The sequence below is a fragment of the Macrotis lagotis genome, chromosome 6 (genome assembly GCF_037893015.1).
Source record: "Macrotis lagotis isolate mMagLag1 chromosome 6, bilby.v1.9.chrom.fasta, whole genome shotgun sequence".
Classification (NCBI taxonomy): domain Eukaryota; kingdom Metazoa; phylum Chordata; class Mammalia; order Peramelemorphia; family Peramelidae; genus Macrotis; species Macrotis lagotis.
This window is the reverse complement of record NC_133663.1, coordinates 58222190-58246131: the sequence shown is the minus strand read 5'-3', so window position 1 is coordinate 58246131 and position 23942 is coordinate 58222190. Positions and strand designations below refer to the sequence as shown.

General features: G+C 35.6%; 1 protein-coding gene across 4 annotated transcripts in view; it reads left to right on the top strand.

Annotated features, from left to right (window-relative positions):
• The window catches only part of AGFG1 (ArfGAP with FG repeats 1), a 124932-nt gene that overhangs the window by 32577 nt on the left and 68413 nt on the right, over nucleotides 1-23942 (top strand). For all 4 annotated transcript variants that reach the window (XM_074191223.1, XM_074191226.1, XM_074191225.1 and 1 more), the window contains exon 3: nucleotides 15579-15694. In XM_074191223.1, coding sequence (XP_074047324.1) covers nucleotides 15579-15694 — 116 coding nt within the window. The remainder of the gene's footprint in view (nucleotides 1-15578; nucleotides 15695-23942) is intronic.

The following is a 23942-nucleotide window of genomic DNA, read 5'->3' as shown; positions in this document are numbered from 1 at the left end:
CAATACACTGCCTACCAGATGTAATTCATGCTCCTTGATTGCTTATTTGCTTCATATCAGTTGAAAAATGTAAAGTGAACTTCAGAGAAGGAGTGAGGGTGGCAAAGGGAACATCTCTAAGGAACAGTGGTGAGGAAGGATTTCATTTCAAGACTTTGTGATTGGGAGGAGCTGCTGATCAAGGAAGGTTTGGGTATTGACCAGGGATGCAGTGTCTTTTGGGCAAAGCCGGGTTTTGATGAGAGCAAGTAGATGAATCTAAAAAGAAGGGGCATTTGGAATTCTCATGAGCTTTGTGCAAAACTGGGGGAGAACGGGACGTGTTGTGTTGTGTTGGGATGGGATTGGGTGAGGTGGAAGGTGAGGAGATTGAGGATGAAAGAATGGGTTGTGGGGGTCGAAGAGAAATTGCTTTCATGTAGCCAGTGATTAAGTAGCACAGATAAGAGTAACAAGTTGTGGGAGTTTGCTGCCATAAGGATAGTAGTGAGTGGGTGGCGCATGAATTGTGATCATAGTCTTGATGGAAGGCTTGCTACTTGGCAAAAGGCCTTGACTATAAAGCTTCTGCTGGCTCTTGTTTTTCTGCCCTAAGGGCAAGTAAGAGGGATGAGGTGAGCTGTGGTGGTGGTGTCTGTACAGACTGTCATACTCTGCCTTGATTTCACCACTGTTTTATCCTAACCTTCCATCATTCCATCTCTCAGTGCCTTGCTCCTTCCAAATCTGTACTTCTTCCTCCTCATCCTACTCCAGATCACTTCCAAGTTTCAGGATTTTCATGCAGCTGTCAGATGTAGTTTTGTCTGTTCTTCAGGATAGTATGATCTAGGGAGAAGGAAGTTGGCCTCTTTCTCCTGGCCAGTGCTATTGTCTGTGAGCAACCACAAAGCATTCTTTTCATCTTGAAACTGTGCTTGGGGTTCCCACTCCCCTGTTGCCACAAGTACTGATGTGCTAATACTTGCCCAGGGATTGAGCCCATACAGTAACCTGAACTCATCTAAGAGTCCTGTTCCCAGTGCTCACAAAGGGACTCCTGTAATCTCTTTACCATCTGTGGCCTGAAAGCTCCAGAAGCTTCTGCTGCCCCCAAGACCTATTGCTAGCTTCCCGAGGTGTTGCCTGCCTTGGACCCTTACCTCAGTGTGACACTTTTCCTGCCGACTTTTTAAGTTGTCTTGTGCTGGAAAATTGTTTCATCCTGTTTTTGTGTGTGTGTGTGTGTGATTTCTGCTGCTCCAAAATTTATTTTGAAGCATTATTTCCACATGTGTCCTTCTTCTCCATTCCCAGAGAACCATTCATTTTAACTAAGTTTAAAAGAAAAAAAGAAAATGTGATCTTCAGTTCAACTATCCAACATCAAATGAATCTGATGGCATATGCAGTATTCTACAGCCATCATTTCTCATCTCTTCAGTTGAAGGAATGGAACTTTTCTCATGCCTTCTTTGGAGTCAAGTTTGCTATTATATTATTTTCTAGTTGCTTTACTTTCTATCAGTTCATAAGTCTTTCCAGAATTTCTCCATATTTATTTCTTCCTGTCCAGTAATATTCTATTCATAGAAAAGTTTAGTTAGTTATAATTCATTGACTTTTTTCTTTTCTTTTCATAAGTTTGACTTTTTTAAGCTCCTTTTTTTTGTTTCTATTAGAAATGCTAATATAAATATTTCGGTGTTAGGTGGGATTTTTAGTTCTTTTGTTTTATGGGATGTTCAGGAAGATTAGCGCTGCTCATCTATCTTTGATGTCCGCCTATCAGCCAGCTCTGATTTGTGGCTCCAAGAAGCTGCAGCTTGCGCAGCACCAGGCTAGTAAAAATCTTCTTGTTCAAGATGAGGGTAACTGACACACCTCCAGCCTGTCCTTGATTTAGCCTGCTTGCCTGCCCAAGCATGCGCACTTCTGGTGGAATTGTTCCAGTGATCTTGTGGTAGCTGAAGAAGGCACTGTGGAGCTCTTACAGTATAGCTTGGTCAGACATTGAAGATGCCGAGGTCATCCACTGCATTGCAGGCTTTCATTGAAGGCCTCCTGACTTTGTCTTACTGCTGGTCAAGAGAAGTGATTCATGGACATGCTTAAGGTTTCTCCTAAGAACTTTGGAATCAGTTGTGACACACTGGAAGTACTGTCCAGCATGCTATTCCTTCATAGCCTGAAGCAAAGCAAAATTCCAGAACTCAAAAGAAAAGGTGAGATGCCCAAATTTAGAGACAACTACATTCCAAATGTTCATATGTACTATTTGTGCCTGACTTGTGATAGAGCCTTCAGAACTCAATTTGGCTGATCAGCTACAGTCGAACATAGTGATATCTTTTTGGTTCTCTTTGAGTATGAAGGATAGTTGATACCATCAGTTGCCTCAGATGGTAAGGGTGGATGATTAGATGGTAAGAACTCTCAACTACTGACACAATTCAAGTATATCTCCAAGGCTGTAGTTTTAGTTTAAGCCAAGTAGCTGATGAATGGATATCAGTAATTAGTCTCGGGATCAAATAATATGAATTTTAAACATTTTTTCCAATTTCCTATAAAAAATACCATTCTTTTTTGAAAATTTTAGTTCTTTCCTCCTGCCCCTTCTCATTGAGAAGGTAAGGAATTTGATAAAGGTTACATGTACAGTCATGCAAAACTTTTCCATATTAGTTGTGTTGTGAAAGCAAATACCCCCCCCCAAAAAAAAACAAAACAAGACAAAATCCCAATATGTATACACAAAAATAAAAAAGTTTGCTTTGATCTGTATTCAGACTCCATTATTTCTTTTTCTGGAGGTGGATAACAATTTTCATCATATGTCCTTGTCTTTGATCTTTGTATTGTTGAGAATAGCTAAGTCAGTCACTGTTGATCATTGTATGATACTGATGTCAAAACATAGTGTTCAACTGTTTCTGCTCATTTTACTTGCATCAGTTTATGTAAGTCTTCTCAGGTGTTTCTGAAAATGTCTTTGGAGCACAGTAGTATTCCATTACAATTGTATATCACAACTTGTTCAACTGTTCCCCAATTGATGGACATTGTAATTTTTAATTCTTTGCCTCAGCAAAAAGAGCTGATATCAGCATTTTTATACATATAGCTCCTTTTTTTTTGAGACATAGAGTCCCCAAAATATCTTTGGGATTCATACCTAGTAAGTAGTATTGCTAGATTAAAGGGTATGTACAGTTTTATAGTCCTTGGGGCACAGTTATAAAATCTGATAGGTGTGAAGTGGTTCTGTGGAATTGTTTTAATTTTCATTTCTCTAATAGTGATTTAGAGCATGTTTTTCATGACTAGATAGCTTTGACTACTTCATCTGAAGATTGCCTTTCATATCCTTCGACCATTTATCAATTAAGGAATGATTCATTAGAAATTTGACTCATCTCTCTGTATTTGAGAAATGGAACTTTGATCAGAAAAATTTGTTATAAAAATATTTTCTCCTATTTTTCTGCTTTCCTTATAATCTTGATTTTAATCTAATTGATTTTGTTTGTCCAAAAACATTTTAATTTAATGTTATCAAAATTCTCCTTTTTTTCATTCCATAATGCTCTCTTGTTCATAATTTTTTCTCTTATCCATAGATCTGACTGGCAAAATATTGCATGCCCCGCCTTTTTTGTTTATACTATATTACCCTATATATCTAAATCATGTACTCATTTTGACCTATCTTGGTGTAGTGTGAAATGTTGGTCTGTATCTAATTTCTGTCAAACAACTTTTCAGTTTCCCCAGCCTCCCCCTCCTCGAATAAGTGAGTTCTTTTCCCCAAAGCAAGATCATTGCATTTATCACATACTTTATTATTAAGGAAATACCTGCAATTTATTTTATGCACAGTCTACTGATGCATCACTCTTTCTTGACTTGTACTAAATTGCTTTGATGATTACCACCACTTTGTTATATGGTTTAAGATCTGGTACAGCTTAGGCCAACTTCCTTCACATTTCTCTTTTCATTAATTTCCTTGATATTTCTTGACCATTTGTTCTTCCAAGTGAATTTTTATTATTTTTTGACCTTGTAAAATAATCTTTGCTTGTTGTCATTTTTATTATGTTGATATGACCCTACTCATGAATAATTACATTTTTCCAGTGGTTCGGCTCTGACATTGTGTTTATATGATTCCTGAGTTTCTTGATTGGTGGATTCCCAAGTATTTATATTGTCTACAGTTATTTTGATTGGAATTTCTCTTACCTCTTGGAAATATATAGAAATACTAATGATTTATATGGATATCTTTTACATTTTGCTGTTTTGCTAAAGTTAATTATTTCAACAAGTTTTTTAAGTTGATTTTCTCGAATTCTCCAATTTTTCCATTTGTCATTTACAGAGTGATAATTTGGTTTTCCTCATTGCCTATTCCAGTTTCTTCAATTTCTTTTCCCTCTTATTGCTACAGCTGATATTTCTAGTTTAATATCGAATAATACTGTAGTCAGTTGTATTAATGGACATCTTTGCTTTACTTCTGATTTTATTGGGAAAACTTCAATTGGGAAAACTTCAAGTTTATTCCCATTACAAATAATGCTTGCTGATAATTTTAGATAAATGCAACATATTATTTTTGTTCGTTTGTTTTTCGTGGGCAGGCAATGGCATTAAGTGATTTGCCCAGGACCAGACAGCTAGTAAGTGTCAAGTATCTTAAGCTGAATTTGAACTCAGGTCTTCCTGATTCCAGGACTAGTGCTTTATCCTCTGCGCCACCTAGCTGCCTCTATGCTTCATATCATTTTAAGGAAAACTTTGTAGAATGAATGTTTTTAGTACAATCATTGTTATTGGAACCATATTCGAAGGCTAAGCAATAGATGAGTCAGATTGCTATTGTTTTGGGGGTTTTTTTAGGTTTCTGCAAGGCAAATGGGGTTAAGTGGCTTGCCCAAGGCCACCCAACTAGGTCATTAAGTGTCTGAGGTTGGATTTGAGCTCAGGTACTCCTGACTCCAGGGCTGATGCTCTATCCACTGCATCACCTAGCTGCCCCAGATTGCTATTGTTAATAGTTAATTCATAATTATTCTCATCATTAGATGAAAAAACTGATACAGAAGTTCCAGAATGGCAGATAATGTAAAATTTACATGTAATTTTGTTATACTTAATAAAGTTATTATACTTAGGAAGAAATGATCTGGCTGAACAGTTTCCTAATTTTGCCATCCAACTTTTTTATTTTTTGCTTTTAGCTCTATATTGGAAATTGGCAGTCATTTCTCAGCAAAAAATTGCAAAACATTAGCCTTGTTTAGTTGACTCTTCTCAAGTTTATTTTGTAATGTTATCCTTGGAGATTGATACTGGGAATAAGTAACAGCATTTTTGTTTGGAAAGCTTTATAGTAGATGAGCACAATTCTGGATGTAATGTCAAGTAAAAAAAAGATTTAAGCTAATAACCTTGACTATATTAAAAAGATTGGTGACTTTGTTTTGAGACTGTTTATTTCTTGCCTCAGGTAAGAGCTATTTATGACCCAGCCTCACTGCTGATCAGCATGGGAGCCTTGATTTGTTGTGTTTCTCACCTAGATAGATAGGTTGCCCATACTTAAACCACCTGACATATATCCCCTTCTCTTGGGGGCTTACCTTCTTGGTGTCAGACTTGGTGCAGATAGATTGAATCCATTCTGCAGTTTAGTGATCCAGGATCTAGTGATCTACCCACCTCAGCCACCTTGCTTTTTCTGCTTTTACACTGCAACCACTATGGTGCAAGCTCTTATGACCTTACACCTGGATTATATTGCAAATAAACTGCTTCTTGATCATCCCTGCCTCAGGTCTCCCCACTCTAATCTATATTCCACTTAGCCCTCAAATTGATCTTGTTACATCATCTTATGTCCTCACATCCTCCATTTTTTTTTTTTTTTTGGCTAGGCATTTTCTCTGACAAAACCTCCTTTCCTAAGGTTAGTTTTCTTGCTCTCTTTATGTCTACCTCTTGACTTCCCTTAACTCCTAGCTAAAATCTTTTCTTTTAGAAGGTTTTCCTTACCCTACCATTGCATTTCCTCCTGGCTTTATTGATGAGATCTTAAAGATTTGTCTCAATAGCCTGGAAAAATTTTAATGTTGGCTTTCCCCAGGGTATTGTGGTATTCTGTTCTCCTGCTTAATAAGACAAAGGGGGCCATATCTAATATGAACTGTCATTTCTAATACAGCTATGAAATGAATATTTTTAGTGCTACAAGAAAGGATTTTAGTTGAGACTTAAGGAAGTCAGTAGGCAGACATAAAGAGAGAAAGAGAACTAACTTGGGACCCATATGAGTGTGCTTTATAAACATTAAAGTGCCATATAATGCTAGCAGATTTTGTTTTCCTTGTGGTAACTTGCGCAGTATGAGACAATAGGTATTTGACAAACATTTTGAATCAATTTCAGAAATACTTAAGCAACTTCCCAGGATAAGGGAAGACTGGGAAGAGGAGAGTTATTGTGATAGCTTTGTTCAGTTATTTTGTATCTTTGGTGGAACAGAAAACAACTTACTCCTTGGGTCTCTAAAAGGCAGAACTGAGCCTAATGGATAGAAATTTTGACTTATTATTTATATTATTATATTTATATTATTATTATATTTGACTTATTACAAGAAGAAAGTTTTTTTAAATCTTTTATTTATTTATTTATTTTGGATTTTGCAATTTTCCCCCAATCTCGCTTCCCTTCTCCCCACCCCCCACAGAAGGCAGTCTGTTAGACTTCACGTTGTTTCCATGGTATATATTGATCTAAGTTGAATGTGATGAGAGAGAAGTCATATCCTTAAGGAAGAAAAATAAAGTATAAGAGATAGCAAAATTACATAACAAGATAACCATTTTTTTTTAAATTAAAGGTAATAGTCTTTGGTCTTTGTTCAAACTCCACAATTCTTTCTCTGGATACAGATGATATTCTCCATCACAGATACCCCAAAATTATGCCTAGTTGTTGCACTGATGGAATGAGCGAGTCCATTAAGGTTGAACATCACCCCCATGTTGCTGTTAGGGTATACAGGTTTTTTCTGGTTCTGCTCATCTCACTCAGCATCAGTTCATGTAAATCCCTCCAAGCTTCCCTGAATTCCCATCCCTCCTGTTTCTAATATAACAAGTGTTCCATGACATACATATACCACAGTTTGTTAAACCATTCCCCAATCAAAGGACATTTACTTGATTTCAAATTCTTTGCCACCACAAACAGGGCTGCTATGAATATTTTTGTACAAGTGATGATTTTACCCTTTTTTTCATCATCTCTTCAGGGTATAGACCCAGTAGTGGTATTGCTGGATCAAAGGGTATGCACATTTTTGTTGCCCTTTGGGTATAATTCCAATTTGCTCTACAAGAAGAATTTTTGAAGAAATAGAACTTCCTTGAGGCAGCTAGGTGGCACAGTGGATAGAGCACCAGCCTTGGAGTCAGGAGTACCTGGGTTCAAATCCGGTCTCAGACACTTAATAATTACCTAGCTGTGTGGCCTTGGGCAAGCCACTTAACCCCATTTGCCTTGCAAAAACCTAAAAAAAAATAAAACTTCCTAATAGAGCTACATTATGAAGTGAAGATATTATAGTTTGGATCCCTTTATTTTGTAGAGAAATAGATTAAATGACCTGTAAAGTTTCTTTAGTTCTGAAATTCTATGAATATTTAGCATGGACATTACAGAATTTCAGAGACTGAAGGGACCTTAGTAACTCTCTGGTCTAACCATACTTGGAGGAAAAATAATTCCTATAACAGCATACCTGAAAAGAGGTCATCAGTCTCTGCCAGGATATCCATAACATCTGAAGATAGCCCCTTCCACTTTTTTTAATCTAAATGTTTGGAGATTATTTCTTATTTTAAATCTCTTTATACCACCATTGTGCTCTTTGCAGCCAAAAAGAATAAAATAAGTTTACTAGTAAATGAGTTCTTTGTAAAAAAAAAAAAGCGTTTATTTTAACTGGGAGCATGAAGAAAAAACAAATGTATATTCTGTATTTGATTTCAGTATTTCCCTTCCATTTGGTAATACTTCCAAATACTTGAAGAAAAGCTATCAGGAGAATTACTACCCTCCCAAAGTCTTTTCTTCTTTTGACTAAATATCCCGAGTTCCTTCATGTGATCCTCATATGACATGAATTCATGTCCCTTCCCCATCCTATTTGCTTTCTGCTGACTGTTCTCCATTTTAGTAAATCCTAAAATCATTTCATCATCCTTCCTAAAATGTATTGTCCAGAAATTGAATACAGTACTCCAGAAATGTGCTGTATGGTACCTCTTTAGTCTTGAAAACTTCAAGATTATAGTTGGAACCTTATTAATGGCTCAGTCATATTCCTTATGGGATTTTAAAAGTAATACTTAGATTATTTAATTGGTCTGACCAGCAAGGTCTTGGTAAGTTGTTATTAAAATTGTAATGATGGATTAGCTTTGATGCTAAAGAAATAAAGGAATATTTGCTATCTCTAATGTGTCTTTTATGTAAAGACTCTAATTGCTTTAGAATTATCTGCATTTAGAATATGTATTTGTTTTCAAAAACTAATCTAGGACAAATTTATAATATTATTCAGAAGCAGGTTTGGTGATTTGGGGAGGTTAGGTGGCACAGTAGATAGAGCACTGGCCCTGGAATCAGGAGTACCTGAGTTCAAATCCGGCCTCAGACATTTAATAATTACCTAACTGTGTGGCCTTGGGCAAGCCACTTAACCCCATTTGCCTTGCAAAAAAAACAAAACAAAAAGAAAAAAAAGCAGGTTTGGTGATGAAACAGAATTTTTAGAAATAATATTTAACTAAAGTATAACATTCTTTAGCTAAAATGTCAATTCTTTTTACAGCTGTTTAGTTTTGTACTACATAGTATTTGCTACAATGGTAACTACTATTTCATGAAAAGATCAGCTGACTAATTACTGTTAGCCAGAGGATCTGAGAGCAAGTTGACATTCCTAGATGAACTTTTAAGATTTACAAAGCATTTGACATATAATTTCTCATTTGATCCTTTGAATATTCTGTGTGCTAACTACTTGAGGTATTTATTTCTATTTTACAGATGAGAAATTGATGCTTAGAAAGATTTAGTGATTTCCTCGTAGATATACAACTTGTATATGTTTGGTCTTCAAACCCAAGAATTCTCTGATTCTATATCTAGGTGATGGTGGTTGTTTTTAATCATATTGAGGGTAGGGTGTCGTTTTGTTCTTCCAGACTTTAAGAAGTAAACAGGAAAAGCTGTTTTTTTCTATGACTGTGATTCTGACTTTTGACCATATTTCACTTTATTTCTGACATATCTATTGACTTAGAGATTGCAAATAAGCTGCTTTATATTTTTACTTTGTATACTTAATTTGGCTTTAAAAATGGAGCTTACCTAAATCTTTAACTAAATCTGCCTTCCAAAAGCTTTCTGCTCCTTTGCTATACTTGAGAAAAAAGAGAACCAAACTATTATTTCTTATCCATTTTTGTTCATCCTCTCCTTGCCATGAATAAGGAAGAAAGTAACCTGAGCAGGCATCCTACTATGAAGTGTTTTCCATTGCATTGATAGGGCTCCATAAGCATTTATTTTCATAATAGCCTAGGTATCTTTAAATTATATAAGAAAAGATTTTTATAAATTTGAAAGTAACATTTAGCATTAAAATTCCACCAGTATTTCTTTCATTGTTTTCAGAATTGTATCAGGATTAAAATGTGTGAAGGTACTATTCTAGACATGAAGAATACAAAAATAAATGAGATGTAACTGTGATAGCGATTAGAAAATAAATGCAAATCTTGAGGTCCATGCTCCAACACTACTGCGGTACAGTAATTCCACTTTAGGCAGGAGAGGGGGAGTGCTTCTGGGAAAACTGGAAGGAATTGGATTAAAATTGGATCTTGAAGGGTAGAATTACAATAGAAAGAATTTTGGATGGAGTGAGAGAATTAATTCAAGTATTGGAGACTGCAGATGAGCAGAGGCCTTGAAGTGCAAAGTAGGATGAAAATGAGGGATGCAGCGAAAGGTAGTCTAATTGGAAACGAGTAGAGAAATAGGTTAAATTAAGTCTAAAAAGATAGATTTGAATCAGAAATGGAATAAAGAAAACTTGGGATACTCCCATTTCAGGATTAGAAGAGAAAGAATAGCTATTGATGAAACATGAAATAGACTCATGGAAAGAAAGAAGTGGGGCCGGGAGTAAGCATTTATTAAGGTCCTGCTTAGGTGCCTGCCAAGGGCTTTCCACATGGTATCTCATTTGATATCATAGAAAGCAAGAGCAGCGAGTCTCAAGGAAGGTAGTTTAGTATACTGCAGAATTTAAGGAGAGTAATGACTGGGGAATAAAGTCCACTGACTCTTTGACTATTCTGAAAAGGAGAGAGCAAAGAAATCAGAGCCTAAACTTAATGATGAACAAATTAGAGATATTGAGAAGAAGGAAATTTACAAGATTTGATCATTGATTGTGAATGTGAAAAGGGAGCATCAAAGATGGAACCGAATGTAGGGGCTGTTATTAAATTTAGAATTAAAAGAAGAGATGATTCTAGAGTTTGAGTCTAGGCCCTTGGAAGAGGATTTTGGTATCATTAATAAAACCTTGGAGTGATAGTGACTTTACTGGTTTGGGAAAACTCTTAGGTAGAAGATGAACTCTGAGAATGTGGTATCTTAAAATCCAAAGGAAGAAGCAGTAGATAGAACAAGCAGTAATTAAAAATGCAGCTTAGGGGTGGCTAGGTGGCGCAGTAGATAGAGCACTGGCTCTGGAGTCAGGAGTACCTGAGTTCAAATCCGGCCTCAGACACTTAATAATTACCTAGCTGTTGTGGCTTTGGGCAAGCCACTTAACCCCATTTGCCTTGCAAAAAACCTAAAAAAAAAAATTGCAGCTTCTGTGTGCCTGACACTGTGTAAGCACTTTACAACTATTATCTCATTTGAGTTGGTAATGGGAGATGATTACAAATATGAATGAATAAAAACCATTTATTAAGCCCTTATTATGTGCTAAGATTTAAGAATACAAATATAAAAAAGCAATGGTTGTCTCTTGATCTATTGGAACTTCCTTTTAATTGAAGGAGAAAATAATTTTAGTCAGGCTTCATAGCCAGGGAAGGGTTTTTATAGCCAGAGGGAGAGGATTTATAGGATAGTTGGTTAGCATGCCATTTTCTGATATAAAAGAGAGACCAAAAGACTAAAAATTTCTGTAGTCTAAAAACAGTTGTTTCTTTGCCATGTAGAGAGATGATAATCAAGGATAACACTGGTTTAGAATACGACCTCATTTATAAAATATCAGAAAATGTAGAGCGAGATTAGCAGTATTACCTTTGAAAACAAAAACAAAAAAACTTGGAAGCAAAGTTTATAGAAAAATTGGCATGAAATCCAAACAAATCACATCATCTCAAGAATGTTCATGAAAGAAAACTAACAAAGGGATGTGAGCAAGCAAGATGACTCTTGGTCTCCCAGAGCTTTCATTCTGTGTTGCTAGAGTTGAGGATTGATGTGGAAATACCTAAGAGTAGAGTTGGGGCTCTTATAGGAAAAGGCAGAAGCTTACTTATCCAAGCTTGAGGACCTGGAAGCAGAGGGGTCATGATGGAGGTGGAAGTAATAGAATGAAATAAGTCAAACAATTTTTTGCAATAAATAAGAAATATATCAGGATCATGTATTCTCTATACTTTTATTGTATGGCTTTTAAAGATATCTGCTAAGAAAATTGTTTTTGAAATTCTGCTTCCTATTTTCTTCAAGATGCCATTGACAATATTTAGACAGGTCTTCAGAAAGATTATGAAAATGAGCAGTTATAGATGATAGAATTATTGTTTTAGAATTGGAAGGGACCTTAAAGATCTATTCTTCATTACCTATTTTGGATATTAGTGTCATTCTTGATCTTGCAGTGTTTTCAGTATTGTGTACTGATTTTCTTAATATGTTTATTTATTGTTGTATGACCTAGCGTTTTTTCCTAATTTCATCATCAGTACCATTTAAATTTTGTTCTAAAATCCATTAGGGACTGAAGTGTTAAGGAACCACCAGATTTAGATCCTAATGTTAATGATGAATCATTAAATAAATGCACCTTTTTTTAAGTTTTCTATTTGTTTTCCTTTGAGTTTAATGCTTTTAGGATTATGTGACATTTTTTTCCCCTCAAGTCTTCTCTTTTTTTAAATTCCACTACTTTTTTTCTGTTTTATGATGTAAATACCACTTGTAATCTTTTACCTTCTGCCTCCGCTGTGTTTTGTTGTATTTTATATCATTGACTTTAATGCAACTTTGCATTACATTACTGGCTATCAAAATACAAATGGTGATCTTTCTCATTCACGTTCTGCACAGCCCTTCCTTTACCTTTTCCCCACCAGGTTAATATTTTTCTGTCCTTATCTAATTAATTACTTAGAACTACTCATCCAAGATATAACCAGTCTGGAAGCTTAGCTTTACATCCCACCTATGTTATTAACTAGTAGTTTCACCATGGATTAATAGTTTAACCTCTTGTTAATTGAGAGTTTAGCTTAGAACTTTAAAGCTGGAAAGGATCTTGAAATAATTTGGCCCAGTATTAATATACCAGATTAAAGTATATTATCCTTATTTTTTTAGAGGAAGATTATAAGGGCTTGATTTTTTTAAAAAAAATTTATTTGTGTATATATGTTTTACGTCATCAAAATGCCCTCCAATATATCCCTCCTTTTCCCAGAGAGCCAAACCATATAACAAATATTTTTGATGACAAAAAAAAATTAAGGAAAAAATTTTAAAAATTATCAATACATTGAAAAAGTAATGAATCACACTTGTTTCTGTCTCCAAAGTGGGGGGGGTGTGTCTTTTTATATTGTTTCTTTGGAGCCATACTTGCTTTTTTAAATTTGTAACAGTCACTTTCTCCTCTCAAGCCATTTGTGTCTAGTGGCCAGATATGAATCATGACAACTGGAGGTGATACTGGATATGAAGTAATCAGGGTTAAGTGTCTTGTCCAGGTCACACAGCTAGTCAATGTCAAGTGTCTGAGACTGGGATTCGAATTCCTGTCCTGACTTCAAGTCCAATACTCTACACTTTGCCACCTAGTGGCCCTTTATATATGGTATACGCCATAAAGAGATTTTTCTTGTCAGTGACTGTGAGGGTGGGAGTGGAAATTCTGGGCAAAAGAACCTGGACATTTTAATCCTTTTATTTACATAATTTCAAACTACTTCTAAACCACATCACCTCTAACATGAACCATTCATATTTTTTGATTTCTTTGCCAATTAGGCAAGGTATTATAGCCATGATTTATTTCTTGGGTTCCGTTCTGTCCTGTGAAGAATCATGACTCAGACTCAGGAATGCAGATTTTGGAAAGAAAATAGAGATTTATTAAAGGAAGTTACAGCATATTAAGAAAGGGTAGAAAAATTAGAAAGAGAATTGGCCAGGCCAGCTGACCAGGGTTCAGCAGGAGATTGGAAGGTCACAACTTTCCTAACCCCCCTCTCTCCTCCTTAAATTCTCTCCCAGAATCCATGGGAGGGGGGTGGTGACCTGGAAATGACCAGCCTTTTGGGGAGGGATCTCTTTTGGGTGGTCTTCCAGGACCTGTGCTCCTTGGCTGCCCCACCAAAAAACAATGCCATCCTAATCAAGTTGAAGGTCAGACCTTCAGGTGTGGAAGGACTAGGAAGATTCCCTTTACTATGCAAACAAAAGATATACAAAGTTTGTCTCCAACTGATCTCATCACTCCCCATCTCAGGTTTCTCTGCATCAGTATAAGATGAAGCTTCAGTGTTGTTTTGATCTGCAATTCTCTTATTAAACTGCTGGTAGTCTTTCATGTGATTGCAGTTCTTTAGAGAACTATTTGTTCATGTCCTTTGACCCCTTTTCTTCTAGGGAATGACTTTAATGTATGTGTGTGTGTGTGTGTGTGTGTGTGTGTGTATATATATATATATATATATATATATATATATATATATCATATTTCCTGATAAGAATTTGATATTCAAGATACATAAACAATTAACATACACATAAACATGCACGTGTATTTTGTATTTTAAAATTTAATACAAAGATTTTTAAATCTTTTTTGACATGCTAATAAGTGTCAACTTTGAGTAAAATAAATACTTTTTTTTAATTTAAGGCAATAGGGGTTAAATGACTTGGCCAAGGTCACACAGCTAGGCAATTATTATATGTCTGAGGTTGGATTTGAACTCTGGTCCTCCTGCCTCCAGGGCTGGTGCTCTAACTGCTGTGCGACTAACTGCCCCTTGTGTAAAAAATTTTCAGCTTCGTGTAATTAGTTATCTATTTTAGTTTTTGTAATTGCCTCATTCTCTTGTTTGCTTAAGAATATATATCCCATATTTCCTAATTTTTAATGGTATGATAATTAAGATTACATACATTTGAATTTTATCAAATAGAGAACTTTCCCTTATTTTTCTTTTTCAAGTGTATATAATATATATCTATTGGGTTCCATTGTTTTTAATTTTTCTTTGTCATATCTTTTCTATTGATAAACCTTAATTTCTGATGCCTTCTGCCTTATGATAGTTATATATATGTTTGTATTCTGTATCTATATACATATGCTAATATAGCAGTATTATTCTATTTTTGCCTCTCTTTTCATTGTTTCCCTTTTTTCAAATTCTATTATTTTTCCAAATGTATTTTGTAATTTTTTTTGAATTAAGTAAAATATCAGTTATGCCATTTAAAAAAATTATTAGTTTAGCCCATCAAAGAACATTGAACCTTCCTCCAATTATATTTTGTTTTAATAAGTTGTACTTTGTTTCTTTAAGGAGAACCTTGTATTGAATGTATATTTGTGTTTTGTATGCTTTTTAGTAGATGCCCAAATTTCTTAATGCATTTTGTCTTTATTTGGAATGAAATATCATTGCTTCTTAATTTGGTCATAATTATGTATTTTGAGTATTTATTTTGCAACATTCTTAACTGAACTTTTAATCTTAAAATAATTAATATTAGTATCCCAGATATGGTGAAGGGACTTGCTTAGACAACTATCTAGTTAGTAACAGAAGAGAAACAAAAATTAAACTTTTTCTGCTTTCTTAGTTCATTTCTTTTTCTATAGTACCATAATCAGTTACTTGTTCAGAGAATTCCTTTTTTACTAATAAGAATTTGGTAGTGAATATACATTTAAAGTTGTATCTTTTTCTTGGTTCTTGTGAATCGTAGAAGCAATATTAAGTTATGAGCTTTTTTCTCTGATTTCTATTTCGGGTAACATTTAAGTTACTTGGTCATTAAGCAGGTTGAAAGAATGAGCACTTAAAAGTATTTAAAATCCCATAAGTTCCCACCAGATAATTTAATTATGTTTTATTAAAAGAGATACAATGCTTCAGTTATTGAGTGTTTGCTTTATAACATTTATGATTCCCTTATGAAATTTTGCCAATAAAATTAATAGAATTTTTCTTTTCTTTTCACAGGTTTGTAAACAAATTTGGCTAGGATTATTTGATGATAGATCTTCAGCAATTCCAGACTTTAGGGATCCACAAAAAGTGAAAGAGTTTCTACAAGAAAAATATGAAAAGAAAAGATGGTAAGTGAATATTATTTTACTACTTCAAATGATATGTGATTTCATCAGAGTGGATGCTTGCTACTATGCCCAAATAAATGTTGTTATGAGGTGCTTTGGCTAATGTTTTGATGATAAGCCTTTCTGAACTAGACCTTGAGAATAAATACATGGTTTCAAGTTCAATGCTGACTTCAAACCTGTAACCTTTCAGTTTAGATAGGAACAGTCAAGAATTATTTGCCTTATTTTTCTCCAAACTGGTAGCATGGTCCTTGTCAGCTGTTATTGTAGATGACCGCTATTTCTGTAGATTCCATACTCTTGGAATCTAGAGCATGCTCTTTTGCCTCTAGTCAAAGGAGCTGTTTCTTTTCTTTAACTTTGGATGAACTACTTCCTTTTCTAATCTACTTTCAGGTTGTCTTTTAAATTGCAAACTCCCTACCTACTTCATTGTTCCTTATCTTAGAATTTAGGGTTTAACAAAAGATCATGTAGTCCAACCCATTACTGAAGAATGAATCCTTATTGTAGTATTATTCCCAACAGGCTCACTTTGAAGACCATTTTGAGATTGAAGTCCTCAGGTCCTTTCTGGGACCAAAACCAAGGATTATCATTCTTTTGTATGGCAGCCCTTCATATACTTGAAGTCTACTATGTCTCTCTCTAATTTTTTTCCTTTTTTAGTTGCTTCCCCCATTTTTTTAATTGAGCCTGATATAACATTGTAATTTCTCTTTCCTTCCTTCTCTCTATGCATATACTCTGATTTCTCAGTGTTCTTTATAAATAGGACCCAAAATTCAAAATGGTTCTCTGTGTGGTCTTTAACCAGGGCTGATAATCTCTCCTTTTTTGAAAATTATACATCTGTTGATGCAGCCTTAGTTCATGTTTGTGTGGGTTGGGTGGGGGTTTTTTCTCTTACACCGTATTATTGACTCACAGAGCTTGTCATTACTAATCTTTTTCAGTTGGACTGTTAACTTCTGAAAAATGATTTTTGGCCTCTTGTCCCTGGTGAACAATTTCTATTCCCATTAGACAGTTTAAACTTGGCATGACATTGTAGTCTGTTGAGGTCTTTTTGGATCACTATTTCATCATCCAAGTTACCACTTGTTATTATCCCATCTTGTTATTATCCCAAACTATCTTTTTTCATGTCTTTCAAGTTTATGAATAAAAATATTGAATGAAATAGAAAAGTCAGATTCTTTGAGTATTCACTGTTGATCTTCCTCTAAATTCACATTATTGTATTGCATCCTTCAGCCAACTCTGAATTGTTCTCATTGTATCAATCCAACCCATCCATTAAAGTTGTCCTGAAATCTAGTTGTACTATATCTAGATTATTTTCATCTCTTTTTGTCTGGTGACACTGTCAGAAAAAGAAAATGAAGTTGGTCTGGTGTAGCTAGTTCTGAAAGAACCTGTGTTGACTTGAAGAGACCATTGCTTTCCTTTCTAAAATGTTTAGAAGCTTACTCTTTTAAAATGAATTCAATTATTTTAGCAGTTAGATACAGATTTTTCTAGCTTGTTTGAAGAATCAACAATTTTCTTTTTTTTTTCATCTAGTGACATTTTTACCCTTCTTAAGCCAAAACCAGTTCCTCTGTGATTGACCACTATTGATTTAGTGTCAGTCTTGGTATTTGTCCTTCATTCTTGAAGAAGACCATGACATCAGGGGAGGTGATGCCGTGACAAGCACATGAATTGGATTTGAGTGAGGGTTACTGTGCAAACTCAACAGCCTTGCTTTCTCCTCCAGAACTATCTGGGTCCAGTGGCCAGATATGAATCTGAATGACTGGAGATGAACCTGGATGAGAAGTAGTCAGAGTTAAGTGACTTGCCCAAGGTCACACTGCTAGTAAGTAGCAAGTATCTGAGGCTGCATTTGAAATCCCAGCTTCCTGACTCTGAGGTCATTGTTCTATCCACTGCACCACCTAGCTGCCCTAATGTCAGCCTTAGAACCCAACTGTTTTTTATTCTCTCAGTGCTCATCAGCTATAGACTTCTGATTTGGTGGTAGAACTTGAGGAATTATCAACAATTTAGGCCCTACTCAGATTCTTGATTGTGAAATGGAAATGATTAATCCTCAAAAGCCCCATCAACAGAAGGCAAATCTCAAGGTAAAGTGTACATAGCTAATACTATACTTGGGAAGCCTTTGGTGAAATCTGACAAAGTATAGAAAAATTCATCACCTAGGTAGCCCACTTGGTGATGAATTATTTGGCCATGTCAATCACAAAAGGAAAATAATAAGTAGACCCCACTTTCTCCTATGTCCCCATTCTGCTTCTGTAGTGACAATATCAATATTGGGAAAAGAGGACAAAGGGTACTAAAATCACATCCTATTTATTTTTTTCCAATTACATGCAAGGTTAATTTTTATCATACATTTTTTTTTTTGCAAGGCAAATGGGGTTAAGCGGCTTGCCCAAGGCCACACAGCCAGGTAATTATTAAGTGTCTGAGACCAGATTTGAACCCAGGTACTCCTGACTCCAAGGCCAGTGCTTTATCCACTGTGCCACCTAGCTGCCCCTCATCATTCATCCTTTTACAAAGCTTTTGAGTTCCATACTTTTCCACCCCCTTCCCTTCCCACCATAACATTCATATACCATAACTTGTTCAGTCATTCCCCAATCAATTTCCAGTTCTTTACCACTTCAAAAAGAATTGCTATGACTATTTTAGAACATGTGGGACTTTTACTATTTTTTATGATTTCTTTCCAATATGGACTTAATATTGATATTGGCTGGGTCAAAAGTATGATCAATTTTATTGCTTTTGGGGCATAGTTCCAAGTTGTGCTCCAGCATGGTTGGATCAGTTCACAACTCCACCAACAATGTATTAATGTCCCAATCCTCCCACAACCTTTACTACATTGATCATTTTCCCTTTTTGTCCTCTTTGGCAATCTGATAAGTGTGAGGTGGAGCATCTTAGTTGTTTTAATATTTGTATTCTCTAATCAGTAATGATTTGGAGCATTTGTCATGTGATTTATGTATAGCTTTAATTTCTTCATTTGAAAACTGTCCATATAAATTGGATGTAATTCTCTATACATTTCTGAAATGAGACCTTTATTAGAACCTCTAGCTGTAGAAATTGTTTCCCAGCCTTCTGTTTTCTGTCTAATTTGGAAGCATTGGTTTTATTAGTGCAAAAACCTTTTAAATTTAATATAGTCAAAATCATCCATTTTGTAATTTATAATGTACTCTTTTTCTTGTTTGGTTATAAATTTTTCCCCTTTCCATAGATCTGACAGTGTAATTCTTGATCAATTAATTGATCAATGGTATCACCTTTTATATCTAAATTCTATCCCCATTTTGACCAGGTGTAAGAGATGAGTCCGTGCCTAGTTTTTGCAATACTGTTTTCTAGTTTTTCCAACAATTTTTGTCAAATAGTGAGTTCTTATCCCAGAGGCTGATGTCTTTGGGTTTGTCAAACAGTAGAGTTTTGTAGTCATTTACTATTTCTTTTGAACCTATTCTAAGCCACTGATCCATTTCTCTATTTCTTAATAACCAGTACCAGACAGTTTTGATGACTACTACTTTATATTAGTTTTAGATCTGGTATGCTTATCATTTCTTACAGAACAGTGTTCCATAACATTCATATACCATATGAATAGTTCAGCCATTCCCCAATCAGTGGGCATGCTATAAATATTTTTGCCCATGTAGGTCCTTTTCCCTTTTTGTGTTCTCTTTGGGATATACACTTAGCAGTGATACTACTGGATCGGAGGGTATGTGCTGCTTTATAGTCCTTTGGGCAGAATTCCAAATTGCTCTCCAGAATGGTTAAATCAATTCACAACTCCACCAGCAGTGCATTAGTGTCCCAGTTTTCTCACATCCTCTCCAGCATTGATTATTTTCCTTTTTTTATTTTGTCATTTTAGTCAATCTGATATGATAATGTACTCTTTTTCTTTCTTGGTCATAAAATTTTCCCCTTTCCATAGATCTGACAATCAATATTGATTAGAGCATTTTTTCATAAGACTATAGATAGTTTTAATTTCTTTGTCTGAAAACTACCTGTTCGTATCCTTTGCCCATTTATCAGTTGGTGAATGACTTGTATTCTTTTAAATTCACACAGTTCTCAAAATATTTTTGAAATGAGTCCTTTATTAGAAACAGTAACTGTAAAAATCATTTCCTGTCTTTCTTCATTTCTTCTAATCTTGGTTGCATTGGGTTTATTTGCACTAAAAATTTTTAATGTAATTGAAGTGTTTTGCAATTTGTTATAGTTCTCTCTCTTTCCATATATCTTACAGCTAGACTATTCCTTGTTCTCCTAATTGATTTATAATATCACCCTTTATGTCTAAGTCCATTATCCATTTAAAAACCAACTGCAAATATTAAGATAACTTATGTTATATATTGAGCTCATTGTTTCAGTAGTTTGTGAGTGAACGTACATTGGGAGGTATTGAATGGTATCAGTTTTAACTCTTTTCTTATAAATCAGGCTATATGACAAAGATGTTAATAGCACAGTGAAAAGATGGCTCATAAACTTCCCTTTGAAGGGCAAATAAAAGTTGTCAGTTTTATTGTTGTTTCTGAAGGCAGCAAGAAGTATTATTGCAGAGGAAAATTGATTATTTTACTTTGCAGTACTCAAGTTTTTGCAAAAAGATCACAATGAAGAAAAAAAATAGATGATGGACAAAAACTCAACATTAACATAGACTTATCATTTTAAAAAATGTTTAGTATATATAGCTCAACTACTACATTGAGGAAATCAAGGAACTTAGGTACTGCCTGATCTAACAAACATTTGATTTCCTTACCAGAGAGACCTGGTGGCAACACCACCAGTTTAGGATATAAACTCATTTATTAAATTATTTGGAAGCTGGAAGATTATGAACTGTCTCATTATGAATAATGTGAAGCAGTGGAAGGAAAAACTTGCCAAGAGACTTAGCCAAATCATCCCAAAGGTATATAAGGATAATACAAAGGAGGAGAGCAAGCGTATGGAATATGGATAAGATTTGTAATCATTTTTCTAACATTCTTTTTTTTAGTAGCATGTTCATAAAGATATCATAAACATGGAAGGTTTGTCAAAGCTTAAGAATGATAGATTCTTTTATGACTTTCTAGCATATAACTTTATCTGGAACATGGCAAATGTTTCTTCATTCATGTGACATGACAGTAAAAAAAATCTTAATTTTTACTAATCATTGTGCTTAGCTTGACTGTTCACCAAACTTTTGACTGTTTGCAAAAAATTAATTTATTTCAGAAAATAAAAGATTTTCTACAATTGGGGTAGTATTAGCCAATAAGCACTAATTAAAAATCTGCTGTGTGCTCTCATGGGAGATAAACAAGCAACTATAAATATATATGTTACATGTAGAGCAAAAAGAAAGTAATTAACAGAAAAAAAGGCACCTGAATTAAGAGGGATTGGGAAAGGCTTTGGTAGAAGAGTATGTGCCTAGTAATGATGTGGAAGAAGATTGAAAAATGGGTGGGTGTGGGTGTGTCTCTGTGTGTGGTCTGTGTGTTGTCTGTGTCTACATACACACACAATAGGGCCTGTTCCAGAGAAGTGGAACCTATTGTACATAGTTCATAATTCTCTGAACCACTATACCAGTTCATATCTCTTTTTCTATAAATCCTCCATAGATCATCTATACAATACACCAGAGACCTTCCTTCTTCCAATAACATTTTTACTGTTCTGTGGGTACCAGTGCAGCCTTCACATTGTCTTATGGCTATCTCTCATCCTCACTAGCCAACCAAACTCTAGGTTTAATTTCGTGAGTATTATCTTTTATACAGCATCTTGTGTGCAAGTCTTCACTAATAGTATGCTGCAGCTCACTTCTACCCATTAGGTGTCTCTCCATTTCCCTTTTGGTCTTTTTAGATATTGTGGTGTTCTACATCATAGGGAGAATGTTGGCATTAAAAAATGAGTTAAGTACTTATTAGAGAGAGAGATAGCAGGGATTTTTAACCACAAAGGACAGACAAGAAATAGAATGATAACAAATCAAATAAAAGTTTTCTGATAATGGGGGAGATGTGCATATTTTAGGTAGTAGAGAGAATGAGTGACTAGACAGGGAGAAAATATTAAAAAGTGATAAAGGGGAGATGCAGAAGGAGATTGGATGGAATGGGATCACATATACAGTGGGACAGTTTTCCTTGGTAAAGGAATGGGGCCAATCTCATTGTGTGAGAGGGGTCAGTGGAGGAGGAGAGAGAGGGGTAGAAGTGCTAATAAAAGGATTGCCTTGCTACTGTGAGGGCATAGTAGAGGTTTTATAACAGGATTTGCATGCTTTTCTTCACCTTGATTCAGCAGCATGTGTAAGGGTGAAAGTGATTGAAGGCTGAGGCTTGACAAAGTCTAACTGCAGTATGTTAAGGGGGCCAGTGACTCAAGCAAAAAGGACAGGGTAGAATTACACTGATTCACCAAGGAATCAAGATGGGGAAGAGAAGAATAGCTGGTGCAAGGGAGATGACCTGGGAAAGAATGGAGTGGCTGAAGAATTGGAGGCCATGAGGTAGATGGAGAGTGTGCAGTTAAGGGAAAGCAGAGGGGGAGAGGTGGAAAGCCAATGTGCGATTTCAGAATTTTGGAACATGGAGCCGGAGGAAGACAAGATCATGGGTATGAGTCTTGTGACTAGGGGCTGGGAAAATGAGAAACTGAGAGGTTAGGGTATTTGAGGAATAGTATGTATATTGAATTCTCCTTTTTGAGGGTAGAAGTGGAATGAAGGGGAAAATTGTACCACTTATTAGAACTCTTTGAGGAAGGAAGGAGGGCTACCAACCTTCAGGTCTTTAAGACAAAAACTACCAATGTTTTGATCAGGTGATTGATGAGAGAACTTGAGTGATAGAAGTAAAAGGGAACCCCAACATGACAGTGTATTCTAACTCCTTGCATCAGAGAATGAACAAAAGTAAAATTAATGTAACTCTTAAGGTAATAGAAATTATTATGATTTTAATTATGGCAGCCAGTAGTAGAAAAATAATGAAAGTATCTTCCTCACCTAAATTAATCACTTTAAACACTTATTTTTAATATATATAAAGCTCCCAGTTTTGGGCCTCTTTCTGTTTTCTCTCCCACAACTTACTATTCCTATGTTGATGAGTCACAGGTTTGCCTTTCTGTCCCCAAACTCTCTGCTGACTTCCTATCTTGAGTCTCCCAATTGCCCTTAACTCCAATTACTCTTAGACATATTGAATTTCTCGTCCAGTAGACATCTTAAACTCAAATATCCACCAGAGTCAGACAGTATCAGAAGAGAGAAAAGGGTGTATTCAAAAGATGTTGTAAACTCTGCTGGCCTTGGCAACAGGGTGAAAGAAATGGAAGAGTCTAGGATGACTCCTGGGTTGTGAGCCTGAGGGACTCTGAGGATGGTGTTGCCCTCAAAAGTAATGGGTATTTAGGAGGGAGGAAGATTAGAGGGAAAAAATTCATTATTTCTTTCTTCCCAATTACTCCCTGATTCTCACCAGTCCTGAGACAGGAAATGGAGCTTCCTGTGCTCAGAAATCAAGTAGGACTTGCATTCTCCAACCCTCAGTGCCAATCTCTCGGTTCTCCTTTGCCATATGGCCAACCTCCCTCTTTATCTGATCTTATATTTCGTAATTAGTAAGTCATTGCCAGCAACATCCTGGTGTGTCTACGTAGAATCAGGAAGATCCCCAGCCCGATCCTGCCTCAGGTGCTACCGCTGTAACCACAACTGGACCTCAGTTTCCTCTTGTTTACAGGGGCTTGAAGTCTGACCTCTGGAGTCCCTTTGAGCTCTAAAGCTGTGATCCCGTAGTAGGGACCATACTACCTTCTAAGTTCTTAAAGATTGTGGAGGAGGATGTGTCCTGAAATCACATCAACACAGAAAGATGGTTTAAAAATGTGAGATTTTGTGTTGAAGATTTTCCAAATACAGTCTAGCCTCCTGTCCAGTCCTGGGCTCAACTTACTGTCCATTTTTAGTTTCTCTCCAAGGTTGAAACATGTGCAAACAGACACTCACATACACATGCAAATGCACACATGCAGACATGCATTCACATGTGCACACGTACAGGCACAGATACATACACACACATTGACTCAGTACAATCTGCATTGTGTCATATGTACTTAGAAGTATTAGGAAGATTTCACTGAA